We start from the raw sequence: 12,814 nt of genomic DNA on the forward strand, positions 1-12,814 counted from the left end.
AAAATGGTGAATGAAATCATAGTAACCCCATCAGTAAAAATCACGGAAAGAAAGTTAACGAGAAATAGAAATTATGCTCAATAGAAGAGAATTGTCTGTAGATATGTATCAAGTTTAGATTTGGGCACCCATTTGACTGATGACCCACCTCCACATTCTAATACTAATCCGGGATTCAAAAAAATGGCTGATGGAAGATGATAAACTCTTTAATTAGATTCAGAATATCCTTGACCCGACAGTTAATGATGTAATTAATCATTGTGATACTGTGAAAGAACTGTGAGATTATCTAGAGTTTATGTATGCTAATAAACATGATGTGTCAGATTTTCATGAACTAATGCTGAAAATTTATCAGGCTAAGCAAAAGGGACGAAATCTATTTCAGTATTATACTGGAGTAAAACAAGCATTTGAAGAAAAGCGAGCCATGTTTTCCATTACTAATGATGTGAAGAAGATGCAAGAACAAGAAGTGCAGATCATGGTTCAATTTCTTTTTTGCCAGGATTGGGTCTAGAATATGAGGTTGCTCGTACTCAGTTACTTACCACTGAGGCACTATCTTCATTGAGCGATATTTATACTCGTCTCCTTCGGGTATGCAAGAAAATGACAAGGAGCAAGGTATAGTACCAAATGAGATGGTAGCTTTGGTTGGCACAAATTCAAAATTAAATAACAATTAAATAATAAAGGAGGAGGAGGAGGAGGTAGTCGAGATAAAATTTCTAGTGGTGGTTCTCGTGGTTGTTATTATTGTGGAGAGAAAGGATATATTAGAGGGAATTGTTGGAAATTGAATGGTAAACTAGCAAAGAACACGAGTCAGACCCTCATGAGAAAGTTTGCAAATGTTGCCGCTCAGGATGGTCTTTTACTTACACCTTCTACTCAGCCTCAAATTACAATTCTAGTAGATGAATATGTTCGCCTTACACAATTTTACCCTTCTCAACAGCCTCTTACACCTACTACTTCCACATCCACTTCCACTTTAGCCAACACAGGTAATTCTATATCATGTCTTTCTACCGCATCCCATAATTGGGTCATTGACTCCGGTGCCACAGACCATATGACTGGGAATACAGGTACTTTCATCACTTCAATACTCTTCCAATATACCATGTGTCACTTTAGCTAATGGATCTACAACTCCTGTTGTTGGATGTGGGACTGCACATCCAACAAACTCTTTACCAATGCCATCTATTTTATGTTTACCTAAGTTTTCTTTCAGACTTTATTTGTGAGTCAAATTACTAAATCTCTTAATTATAGTATTCTTTTCTTTCCTAACCATTGCGTTTTCCAGGATCTTGGGACGAAGCAGATTATTGGTAGAGGGCGTGAGCTCAATGGCTTATATGTGCTAGATTCTTCTCCTACACAGATGCCAAGATCAATTGCATGCACAAGTACTTCTTCTCTTCTGCAACTCCATTGTCACTTCGGTCATCCTTCTCTCCCTATTTTGAAGCAATTATGTCCTAACCTTAGTCAAGTGTCTCAATTAAATTGCGAGTCGAGTCAATTAGAAAAACATCATAGTGTCATATTATCCTAGAATGAATAAATGGGATATGTCCCCTTTTGATTTAATACATTCAGATATTTGGGGTCCTTATTCTATTTTATCTAAGTCTGGTTTTCGCTATTTTGTTACTTTCATAGATGATCATTCTCGTGTTACTTGGTTATATCTTATGAAAAATCGTTTTGAACTATTCTCAATTTTTTATGCCTTTTATGCTGAGATTAAAATTCAATTTGACAAATCTATACGTATCTTAAGAAGTGATAATGCCAATAAGTATTTCTCATTGACATTTACTTCCTTTCTTTCACAAAATGGTATTATTCATCAATCTTCATGTATTGTTACTCTACAACAAAATGGAGTGGCAGAACGAAAAAATCGTCATTTATTGGAAGTTGTACGAGCTCTTCTTTTTTATATGAAAGTTTCAAAAGAATTTTGGATAGATACAGTCTCTACTGCGTGTTACTTAATCAATTGTATGCCTTCATCTATCTTAGATGACAAAATCCCTTATTCCATTCGATTTTCCTCTTAGACTCTCTTTTCTCTTGCTCCTAGAATATTTGGGTGCACGTGCTTTGTTCAAGATATGAGACCTCAAGTTTCCAAACTTGATCCTAAATCTCTTAAGTGTATATTTTTGGGTTATTCTCGACATCAAAAGGGTTATCGATGCTTTTCTCCTTCCATAGGATGATACTTAGTGTCTGTTGATATCACTTTTTTCGAGTTCACACCTTTTTCTAGTATTTCTGTGTCCTCTAATCCATTTTCTATTGAGTCTGGGGATGACGTCCTTATTTACACTGTGATGACACCTGTGTTACCAGTATCTTCTCGCGCCTCCTATTCAAAGTGTTTACACTCATCATGTGCAGCAATCTTCGGTGGCACCTGATACTGACCATGACTTGCCTCCTTTACCAGCTACTTCACCTCAGGATTCGTCACCCCCTCCTGATCCTACTTTTGATCTTCCTATTGCTCTCTGTAAAGGTAAACGATCATGTACTTATCTTGTCTCTTCTTTTATTTCTTACCATGCATTGTCACGATCTTCCAAGCCTTTCATTGCTTCCTTAGAGCATGTGTCCATACTAAAATCTATCTCTGGGGCTTTATCCTATAATGGTTGGCGGGAAGCCATGCAAGATGAAATGTTGGCACTAGAACATAATCACACAAGGAAATTGGTTCCTTTACCACTCAATAAAAGGGTAATTGGGTGCAAATGAGTGTTTATAGTAAAGATGAATCCTGATGGATTTGTTGCTTGATTGAAGGCTTGTTTGGTTGCTAAGGGTTATGCTCAAATTTATGGTGTGGATTATTCTAAGACTTTCTTTCTTATTACTAAGCTAGCTTGTGTTCATTTGTTCATTTCTCTTGCTGCTACCTATCATTGGCCACTTCACCAACTGGATGTTAAAAATGTATTTCTCCATGGAGATTGTACGAAGAAGTTTATATGGAGCAACCACCAGGGTTGGTTGCTCAGGGGGAGTCAGGGAAGGTATGCAAACTACAAAGTCATTATATGGTCTGAAAGAATCACCGTGTGCCTAGTTTGGGAAATTTAGTGAGGTTGTGATTGAATATGGCTTGAAAAGAAGTGCATATGATCACTCAGTATTCTTTAAACAGTCTACAATTTGGTGAATTTTTTTAGTTGTATATGTTAATGATATTGTGATTATTGGTAGTGATAGCAGTGGCATAAGTATACTAAAGGCTTTTCTAGACACAAGATTTCAAACAAATGAGATAGATCCTTTGAAATATTTCTTAGGGATAGAGATAGATAATTCTTTTGGCAAAGGAATTTTTCTATCTCAAAGGAAATATGTTGTGGACCTACTGGATGAGACAGATTTAGCTGAAACAAAACCTAGTGATGCCCCTATGATACCAAATGTGAAACTCGAAGCAGAAGGTTGAAATGTGTTTGTCGATGCAAACAAGTACAGGAAGGTAGTGGGAAAGTTGAACTATCGTACAATTAATCGGGCACATGTTGCGTTTCCCGTAAGTGTTGTTAGTAAGTTTATGTCATCTCCTAGAACTTCACATTGGGATGCCGCAACTCATTTATTAATGTATCTTAAAGGAGCTCCAGGATGTGGAATTCTTTATAGAGACCATGATCATTGTAGGGTTGAGGGTTTCTCGGATGCTGACTGGGCAGGTTCTTCCCTGGATAGGTGCTATACTACAAGGTATTGTGTTTTCGTTGGAAGTAATCTAGTCTATTGGAAAAGTAAGAAACATAGTGTTGTGGCTCGATCAAGTGCAGAATCTGAATATCGGGCTATGACACAAGTGACTTGTGAACTTATGTGGTTATGTCACTTGGAGAAATTGGCATTGATACGTCTCACTCTATGAACTTGTGGTGTGATAATCAAGAAGTTATTCATATTGCTACTAATCCAGTATTTCATGAGAGAACAAAGCATATAGAGGCAAATTGTCATTTTGTTCATGAAAAGCTACAACAAGGATTGATTTCGACTAAGCATGTCAAGACAAGAGATCAATTAGCTGATGTGTTCACTAAAGCCTTAATCAGAACTCGAATAAACTATATTTGTAGCAAGTTGGGCATGATTGATATCTATGCTATAGTTTGAGGGAGAGTGTTATGGAATTATGCATTTATTTAGGTTTATATTTATTCTTTACATATACAACACATTTATATATGGTAGGTGCATAAGTTTAGAATTATTTCTTATTTTGATAGGATTGTTTTCTTATTAGAAACATCCTCTCTATGTGTATATATATGTAACACATGTTTATGAATTTAGATATGGAATAAGTTATTCTTCCAAAATCAACATTCATGAAGAAAAGACTTTTTGCTCAAGAAATGATATTAAAATACTCGATTCAGATAATTTGTATAATACTATTCAAGTGATAAAATAGCTTTTTAGTATTATTATCACTTCGATATTTTTAATGAATCAATATATTTTGTGATGATGAGGTTAAATACAAGACTTAATGACATATTAGTAGAACTTCTTTCCCTATGTGAGGCTTTGTGTCCTAAATATTCAATTGGATAATTTAACAATAGCAATATTTGCACACTTGAAAAGAATTGTGAGTTACTACATTATGAGCTAGATATGAAGTGTGAGCCTCGATTTTAAGTTTTTAGACTTGTTGAGTTATATCGACAATCAACGGAGAGTAGAATGCTGGAGACTTACATTATGATTATTATATTGGTTCGTCTTGTATTTACATTACATGTTTCTACCGTGAGTATTGATCAAGCATTTTCAACGATGAAGCATGTCAATATACTTCACAACAAAATTGAGGGTGACTTTCTTACTAATTATATGATACTTTTAATAAAAAAAATTGTTAAGAAAATAGATCTAGATTCTATTGTTGATGAATATTATGTTTTAAATCCTTATCGGGAATTATTTAAATAATGTCCTTTAGACTTTATATATAATTTTGTTTTTACATCGACTTTCTTAAATTTCAATCCTGCTTAACGAAAATTCTAAATCTGCACCGGGCTTATTCACTTTCAAGAAAATGTTGAGCATGGGAATGATGTACTTTTGACTATTGCTTTCTTGAGTGACGACAATCCAAGTGCCTTTACCATTGCTAATACTGTTTTTTAGATCAAATACATTGATTAATGATGATTTGCTTGAAAAGGCCTTGCAGGTTGACAACTCGATAATCCATCGTCTCAAATCACCTTACTAAGGGTTTCTATTTCTTTAAATGAGATATGTTATTGAAACATTCCTTTCATTGATTAAAGATGGCTATATTAACTAGTCAATAATATAATTCTGGCTCCTATTTTCTTATCAAATTTCTCAAAATCTAGCTCCCCTTCATAGTCAAAGTCAAGGTGATCATAAATGCACAAGAATGCCTTTGTTCCGAAGACATGTATGGTATACGTCTTCTTAACTTGAAATTAAGTAGACATGTACCATTGTGAATTTCCAAAAAAAAAAAAGATAAAAAAAAAAAACTCTTCAAACTTCATAGCATTGATGCATGCCAATCAAGTATAAATTAAGCTCTTTGTACATATGAAATGTAAAAAAACCATTATCAATATACAAGTGACAAACTGCATTGTGTGGTGAACTATATTTTTTGTCCAACGTCTAATTAAATCTTGATAACTAGCAATCTGTCCAAAAACTATCAACCATTTTTATACATGTAGCATAATTATCAAGCATATTGAGAAAATATTTATATTGGAATGCCAGAAATTGAATGAAAGAAGCACGAACTTAATAGCCCTACCCTCTAGGTCGACATCAAAACTACCAGTTTGCACACTTGTACGAGAACTCGATAGGCTGTTTGAATCATATACGAGCATATCAAGTCTAACACGATATAAATTTAATTATATTTCTCAAGATCATTAGAAATTAAATTAGTACTATAACGGCTCCATCCAACATTAGGGTTTAAAGCTGCTGGAGATAAGCCCCTGTATTGTAGAGCTTAAAATTTTGATAAAAGTTTAAGTTAAAGTTAATAATTAATTTTAACTATATATTTACGATGATGTAGGATACAATCAAACAATTATAAGAGACGGTGAAGGGATAGAGAAGAAGAGAAAGGACAGGAAAAACAAAGGTATAGAGGGAGATAGAGAGAAGGGATAAGATTAAATGGACGGAAGTATAATTTAAGAGAGAGATTTTTTTTAATCTCATTATCGACATTGTATGAACTACATTCCGTTCATGTTTGATAATCATTATTTGGGAAAAAATATTTTGAACCGTAACTTTTAGGACAACGTGTGGTTTAAAAATAGGGAAAATTTTTGAGTTTATGCACACAATATTTTATTGTGCGAATATATAGTCGATAATGAGTATGTAAAAAAAAAAATGAGTTTTCAAATAATGGTTGTCAAACAGGGGCTGCCTAAGACCCTTTATATAGGTATCCAAATATTGTATTCTAGGTAGGAAATATCTAATAAAATCTATTAAATCAAACCATAATTATGTTTTCTAAAATAAATATCAAGATTTTGAAACAAAAGGATAGTGCATAAATATGACCTTTGCTGAACCAAATGGACAACCTGGTCCTTTTTACACGTCTAGAAAGGGAAAAAAATGCTTGTACTATAATGTGGCAAAAGTAGGAAACATGTTCAAGTAAAAAAGGAGACAACATGCAAGGTTATAGTACATACCCTATGGAGCTCTAAGTACCAAAATATCAATTCTTTTAAATATTTCAAAGACATTCTAATGGGAAAATTTTTTAATTCAAATAATTAAACTATTGAACAAAGTTGAGAAATTTGGTCTATAAAAATAAAAGTTGTCAATTCCTCACCGTGTTAGATTCTGAAAGATGGCACTAAAAACATACCAATCTTAACAAATATTCATGTTCAACAAGAAGGAAAATAAATACCCCCCTCTGGCCTTCAAGTCAAGCGTCGACTACCAAACTGACACAAATCCCTCTCTTAAATTAGTGACATTGCAAAGATAGCTTTGTAACATAAAAAGTCTAATGAACAATATGAAGATTTACGACAATTGATGCCCACTTTACCTACAAGCATAACTCTTGCCTCTCTAAATTAAGGAAAGGCGACAGGGGCCTTATTTAAGCAAGGAACACTAGAGGAACCCAATCTCAAACTTCAAGCTTAAAATTCTTCAAAGATGTTGCTAACAATGAAAAAGACATAGAGCCAACAAGGAGAGTACACTGGAAGATGATTAACCAACAGGCAGAAAAGAGGGGATTTATCAAGAAATGACAAAGCAAAACTCAAACAATGGCTCATAAAATCAAGACCATACACCAATAATCTGTTTTTCTAAAGGGAACACTAAAAGACTCTGCAAGAAAGAAAAGAAAGCAACTTGTTGGCTTTTTGATACTCAATAAATCCTGGACTATGATATTAACGTGGGTTAATATTATTTCATAGGTATAGGCCAATAAATGAAATAAGTCCAACAACCAAGTCCATGAGCTACACCCGACCCAACTGTATTCCTTCTGGATGGCTTGAATCTTGGCCCGTTTATCTCTTTAATGGTCCAACTTAAATCCTAACCCTAGAGTATATATATGGATATAACCCTAGCCTCTTTCTTGTGATGTTTTGTGAGACTTTGTGTGAGAAAAAGGAGAATCCTGGCTGCCATCTTGGTGAGTGAAAAAACAGCCCCTAGAAGTGTCCAAAACACATGTTTACTTTGTGTAATTGGTGGTTCTTTCATAGTATACCTTTGTGGTGTCTTCTCCTAGCCCTTATGGCCACAAATCATCATCTTTTCTTGTCCTACATGGGTAAGATTGAATAACAACCGAGGTGAATTATATTAGTTGTGGTTTGGAGCCGGTTGGATTGGTTGTTGGTAGAGAAAGGTACGTTAGACTGAGTCTGAAAAACCATCGTTTGAAGATCCTTTTGAGAGAGCTTCCACAAAAATTGGTATCAGAGCTTCAAGGTGAAGGTTTTGGCTCATGAAATCTACCAGAAATCATCTAGAAAATCGGCAGAAACGCAGTAGAAATCAGATCGAAGAAGCTGTCCAAAAATTGTCAAAATCAGTTTCCATTTTTTGCATTTTCTAATCAATCCAGAAGGAGTTTTGGAAAACCGAGACTACTGGCGTGATGTGCAGGAGGAGGCGCACCCTGCAAGTAGGCGCGTGACGGTCAGCTCCGACGCGTGTGGACCACGCGCAGAGGGAAGAGACGATGCATGAGGGCGCATGAGAGGGAATCCCTAGGAGGTCCCTTCAGGCAGTTTGTTCCTCATATTATTTCTGACATTTTTTGTGTTGGAAGTTTTCTGTTTCAGGGTACACAGTAGAATCTGGATAGCGTTGTTCTTCAGGCGTTGAAGACTCGATCGTAATTTTTTGGTTGCTGCAGTTTCCAGAGACTTTAGGATGAATAGTGATAGTCCTGAAGTGGTGAATTCACATCTCTCGATATTTACAGACCTTTAGATTTGGTCCGCTCGGTATCGTGTTCTTTACCTTTTATTATTGCAGTTAAAATATTGTTATGGTAATTATTTATTTTTCGCATTAGAAGTCATCATGTGGAGTGACATTAGGTTTGGGGTTACCATAAAAGGGTAACTATTGCCTGTTGCTAGACCTAGGAATTATTTGTTAATTATTTACCTTAAATTCTTTGTGAATTTGCTGTCAATTTTTCTACATTATTAGAATTGCATGTGGCCTTAGGAAATTTTACTGAACTATTCTATGTGAATTATATTCATACTTTACTTGTGGTCATTATTTGGTATCGGTGGCAAATGTAGGTCCAAGGTAAGTGCGAAAAATAACATATATTTTAACTGTGGTAAAATTTGGACATAGTTGAAAGAGATTATCCTAGGATGATAATAAAAGGAAAGATGAGGATAGAGACAAGGTGAATGTGACTTTAGGACCGAGTAGTGATCCTAGTGAGGTTTATTGAGAGAATAAACCTGGTTCTTGCATTACATCTGTATGTAATCCTTTCTGCATGTATGTGGTCACTTAATTCTGTTGCAATGTTGATGTTACACTTTCAATACGTTTGATGTGTGTAATTGCATATACTAGTGCACTAAGAGATTGCATATTGTCATCTTCAAATTGCTTAGATAGCTAGTGAGTTTGAATAAATAAATCTCTTAGTGCACTAGTGAGTTTGACATCACTAGGTATTGGTATACTAGTACATTTTGCCTTTAAAAAAAAAAAAAAAAAAAAAAAAAAAAAAAAAAAATTCATTCACAAACAACAACAACAACTTGATTCACATAGAGATATCGAATTGAATTAGTTAAATAGGTTCAATGCGAACTCAAGAGGTGTAAATTGAATACAATAGGAGAATTTGACCGAACACTATATGAGATATGAATTTTGATTTAAGATGTACAGATGATTAATAGGAATAATATTTGTTCATTATTTAAGTTCTAAATCACTCTTTGTGGGCATTTACATATTTTCATATAGTTGTATCAAAAATCACAATATCGAATTCGTTTTTTTATTTTCAATCAAAATAAAGTTAGGAATAATTGAACCAATTGTTAAATAGTAGTTCTTGTGGGAACGATATCCGGACTCTTAGGTCCACTTTATTACTTGTTGTAATCTGTACACTTGCGAGATATATAATAGACAACACATTCCCACTGCTAATACTATTTTTGGATCAAATATCAATTTTCGTTTTCGATCATTTTTTCTTCCTCCTAGAACTTGTTCCAGTAAAAATTCTCAACTCTAGCTTTGAACCATAATTAAGGACAACTTTTTTGCAATTTTTAATTATGATTATGATAATAGTATTTAGTTTTTACAAAGGGAGGAATACTTTGTGTCTCCATATTAATAGTCTTAAGAATGTTGTAAGTGCTCAAAATGTACTTCGTTTCAATTTTGAATTTTGATTTATTTTCAATTTTTTTTTTTTTAAGATTGTGGAAAATGCATTCAGAACAAAATCATGACTAACATCGTAGATGATGAGTTACATTTCTTTGGAAGTTGGGTGGGTTAGATTTGCCATTTGGAGGAGGAATTTGATTATTTCATTTCCCATGTTTTGAGTGTTTGCAGTGCACTCAAAATATCAAAAATATATTTTGAATTTTACATTACAAATTTAATTTTGCTTTCAAAAATATATTTTCAAAAATACTTATTTTTAAGTGTTTTATAAAACTGAAAACAACCGACCAAATTCCCCTAATTCTTCCACGTGATAAAAATCAATTTCCGAAAATTACTGTTCTCTGAGTGCAGCAAATCTTATTGGTAATCTCTACCTGTCAATATAACGTTCTTCTATTGGCACGAAAGTAAATAAATATTATACTTATTCTTCTTCTATATGTCATCAACGAATGAGTTTGTCATTTGACATTGAAATTTGAACAAGTTTCGTTACATAGTCAGTTCATTTGGTTATCAGCGAAAATGGACATTAATAATCCAATACGCGAAGATATCAAAAAGCTAAATGATGATCAATTAGTTGATCAATCAACAATCTTTTCTACTTCGTATAAATTGAAGAAGTCAAATAAAGAACAAGTTGATAAGGTCAAGAACTAAACATACATACAAGGTTGGATTTTACTTACAAGACGAATATAATGGTTAGGCTTGCATGCATGTACTGTAACTAAGGACCTTGTCTAATGACCATCAATTTATTCTTTGTAAAATATAAATATATTCAGACTTGGGAATTATCTTGTTGGTTGTCCCTCGAATGAACTTAGCGGAACAAAGTTTTTATTTTTATTTTTCTCTTAAATGATGAATTATGTATCCATTGAATTTCAACATGTTAAATTATAAGAATGTATCAAAACTTGATCGATAGACAACAAATGAGACAACAATACATAGATAACTGGTGTGAAATAATCTTAAAAACACATAAATTAAAATTATCAAAGTACAACTTTTAATAAGGAAAGCTGCAATATCCATGTGATGTTTGATATATACAACATAGTATAAAGAGTATATATTGTACTACATAATTAATGGATTTTCATTTCCTTATATTTCTCAGGGCACGTTTGATGTAGAATTTTTTCGTAATAGAAATTGCAAAATGTGTTTATTTTTTTTTCGGAGAATATCTCGTTGAAAAATAGGAAAAAGTTATGAGCCACATGCAAAATTATATTAACGAAAATAATTTCAAGAAAAAAATGAATTTCAAAGAATATGTAGGACTTAATCATGTTCAATATACAATTTAATAAATCTATATTTCCATATTATTATCTATTATTTAGTTGTAATTTTTCATGTGACACGTTGAACAGTTCATATAAGGTTTCGTGTGTGCTTTTCTTTTCTTTTTTAATATTGAAAAACATTGGACCGAAGCATGGACGGCAGGCTTATGACTTCGTCTTCTCGGTAAATCCCTAACCTTAGCGGTCATATTATAAATATAGGGTTCTTGCCATTAATCACTCCACATCAAGATATATCTAATTCTCTTCAAAGGTTGTAAGTTATAACTCGAAGTTCAGCAAAAATGGTAAATCTTGTTTTAACCCTAATTAGTCTTCTTGCCATTGGATGGACACTAGCACACGCTGGTGAACCTAGCCCGCTTCAAGATTTCTGCGTAGCAGACTTCGATAGTCCAGGTTCGGGGATTTTTCATCGCTAAAGCCTCAATTTTATTTATTTATTTATTTTTAAACGTTAAACTTACGTGTGTTGTTTGTTGTAATGCAGTGAGAGTGAATGGTCATGCATGTCTAGACCCTAAAAAGGTAACAGCTGATCACTTCTTCTTCTTCGGACTACATAAACCTGGAAACACATCAAATCCCTTGGGGTCCTTCGTAAACCGGCCAACCGTGGATGAAATTCCGGGGCTCAACACTCTTGGCATCTCCACCGTACGAGTCGACTACGCACCACGTGGGGTTGTTCCTCCCCATCGACACCCACGAGCATCAGAAATTTTGATAGTGCTGGAGGGGGAAGTACTCGTCGGATTTGTCACCTCAGATCCAGAAAACAAGCTGTTTTCGAAAGTTTTGAAGAAGGGTGATGTTTTTGCCTTCCCATTTGGGCTCATTCACTTTCAACAAAATGTTGGGCATGGGAATGCTGTGACTATAGCCTTCTTGAGCAGCCAGAATCCGGGTGTCATTCCCATTGCTAATACTGTTTTTGGATCAAATCCATCTATTAATGATGATTTACTAGCCAAGGCCTTCCGAGTTGACAAATCGATCATCCGTAATCTCAAATCCCCATACTAAGGGTCTCTCTTTCTCAACGTAGAACAGCCTCGAGTTGGTCTTTTAGATTGGCATAGGCAAGGTTCTTACCATTTTCAGGCATGACACGAGGGATAAATACCTTACTAGTATTTGAATTAGAATGCTAGACGGAGGATGTAACTTCTAGTTCATTAGGCTATCTGTTATTAATTTGTTTCATTAATTATTAATTTGTTTCATTAATTAAAGTTTTTTATGTTAGCTTATCGACAACCAAGAAATTAAGCTTCTTTTCATAGTCAAAGTCGTCAAGGTGATAATAAATGCACACAAAAGAAACACTTTGCTGATGATATTCTTTAGTCGACTTAATTAAAAGACACGTTCTCAACTCCAAAATGAAGTAGTTTCGGATTGCCTAAGGCCCTAAGATGTCATTTTCATACAAAATGATTAGGCGAGTACCATGCCAAATGTATATG

The 12,814-nt window shown here is 34.1% G+C and overlaps 1 protein-coding gene across 1 annotated transcript; it reads left to right on the plus strand.

Moving 5' to 3' along the window:
* Positions 1–11,567: 11,567 nt before the first annotated feature.
* LOC111370472 (putative germin-like protein 2-1) lies at positions 11,568–12,526 on the plus strand. Its single transcript, XM_022992184.1, has 2 exons — positions 11,568–11,744; positions 11,836–12,526. Exons 1-2 carry the CDS (start codon positions 11,630–11,632, stop codon positions 12,369–12,371), a joined length of 651 nt encoding a protein of 216 aa, XP_022847952.1. The 5' UTR covers positions 11,568–11,629; the 3' UTR covers positions 12,372–12,526.
* Positions 12,527–12,814: the final 288 nt, after the last annotated feature.

This window comes from Olea europaea, chromosome 21 (assembly GCF_002742605.1).
Source record: "Olea europaea var. sylvestris chromosome 21, O_europaea_v1, whole genome shotgun sequence".
NCBI classification, from domain to species: domain Eukaryota; kingdom Viridiplantae; phylum Streptophyta; class Magnoliopsida; order Lamiales; family Oleaceae; genus Olea; species Olea europaea.

Coding starts and splice junctions, on each gene's coding strand:
- LOC111370472 (XM_022992184.1), top strand. CDS start 11,630: ATGGTAAATCTTGTTTTAACCCTAATTAGTCTTCTTGCCATTGGATGG. Junction 11,745..11,835: donor AGCAGACTTCGATAGTCCAG/GTTCGGGGATTT, acceptor GTTGTAATGCAG/TGAGAGTGAATGGTCATGCA.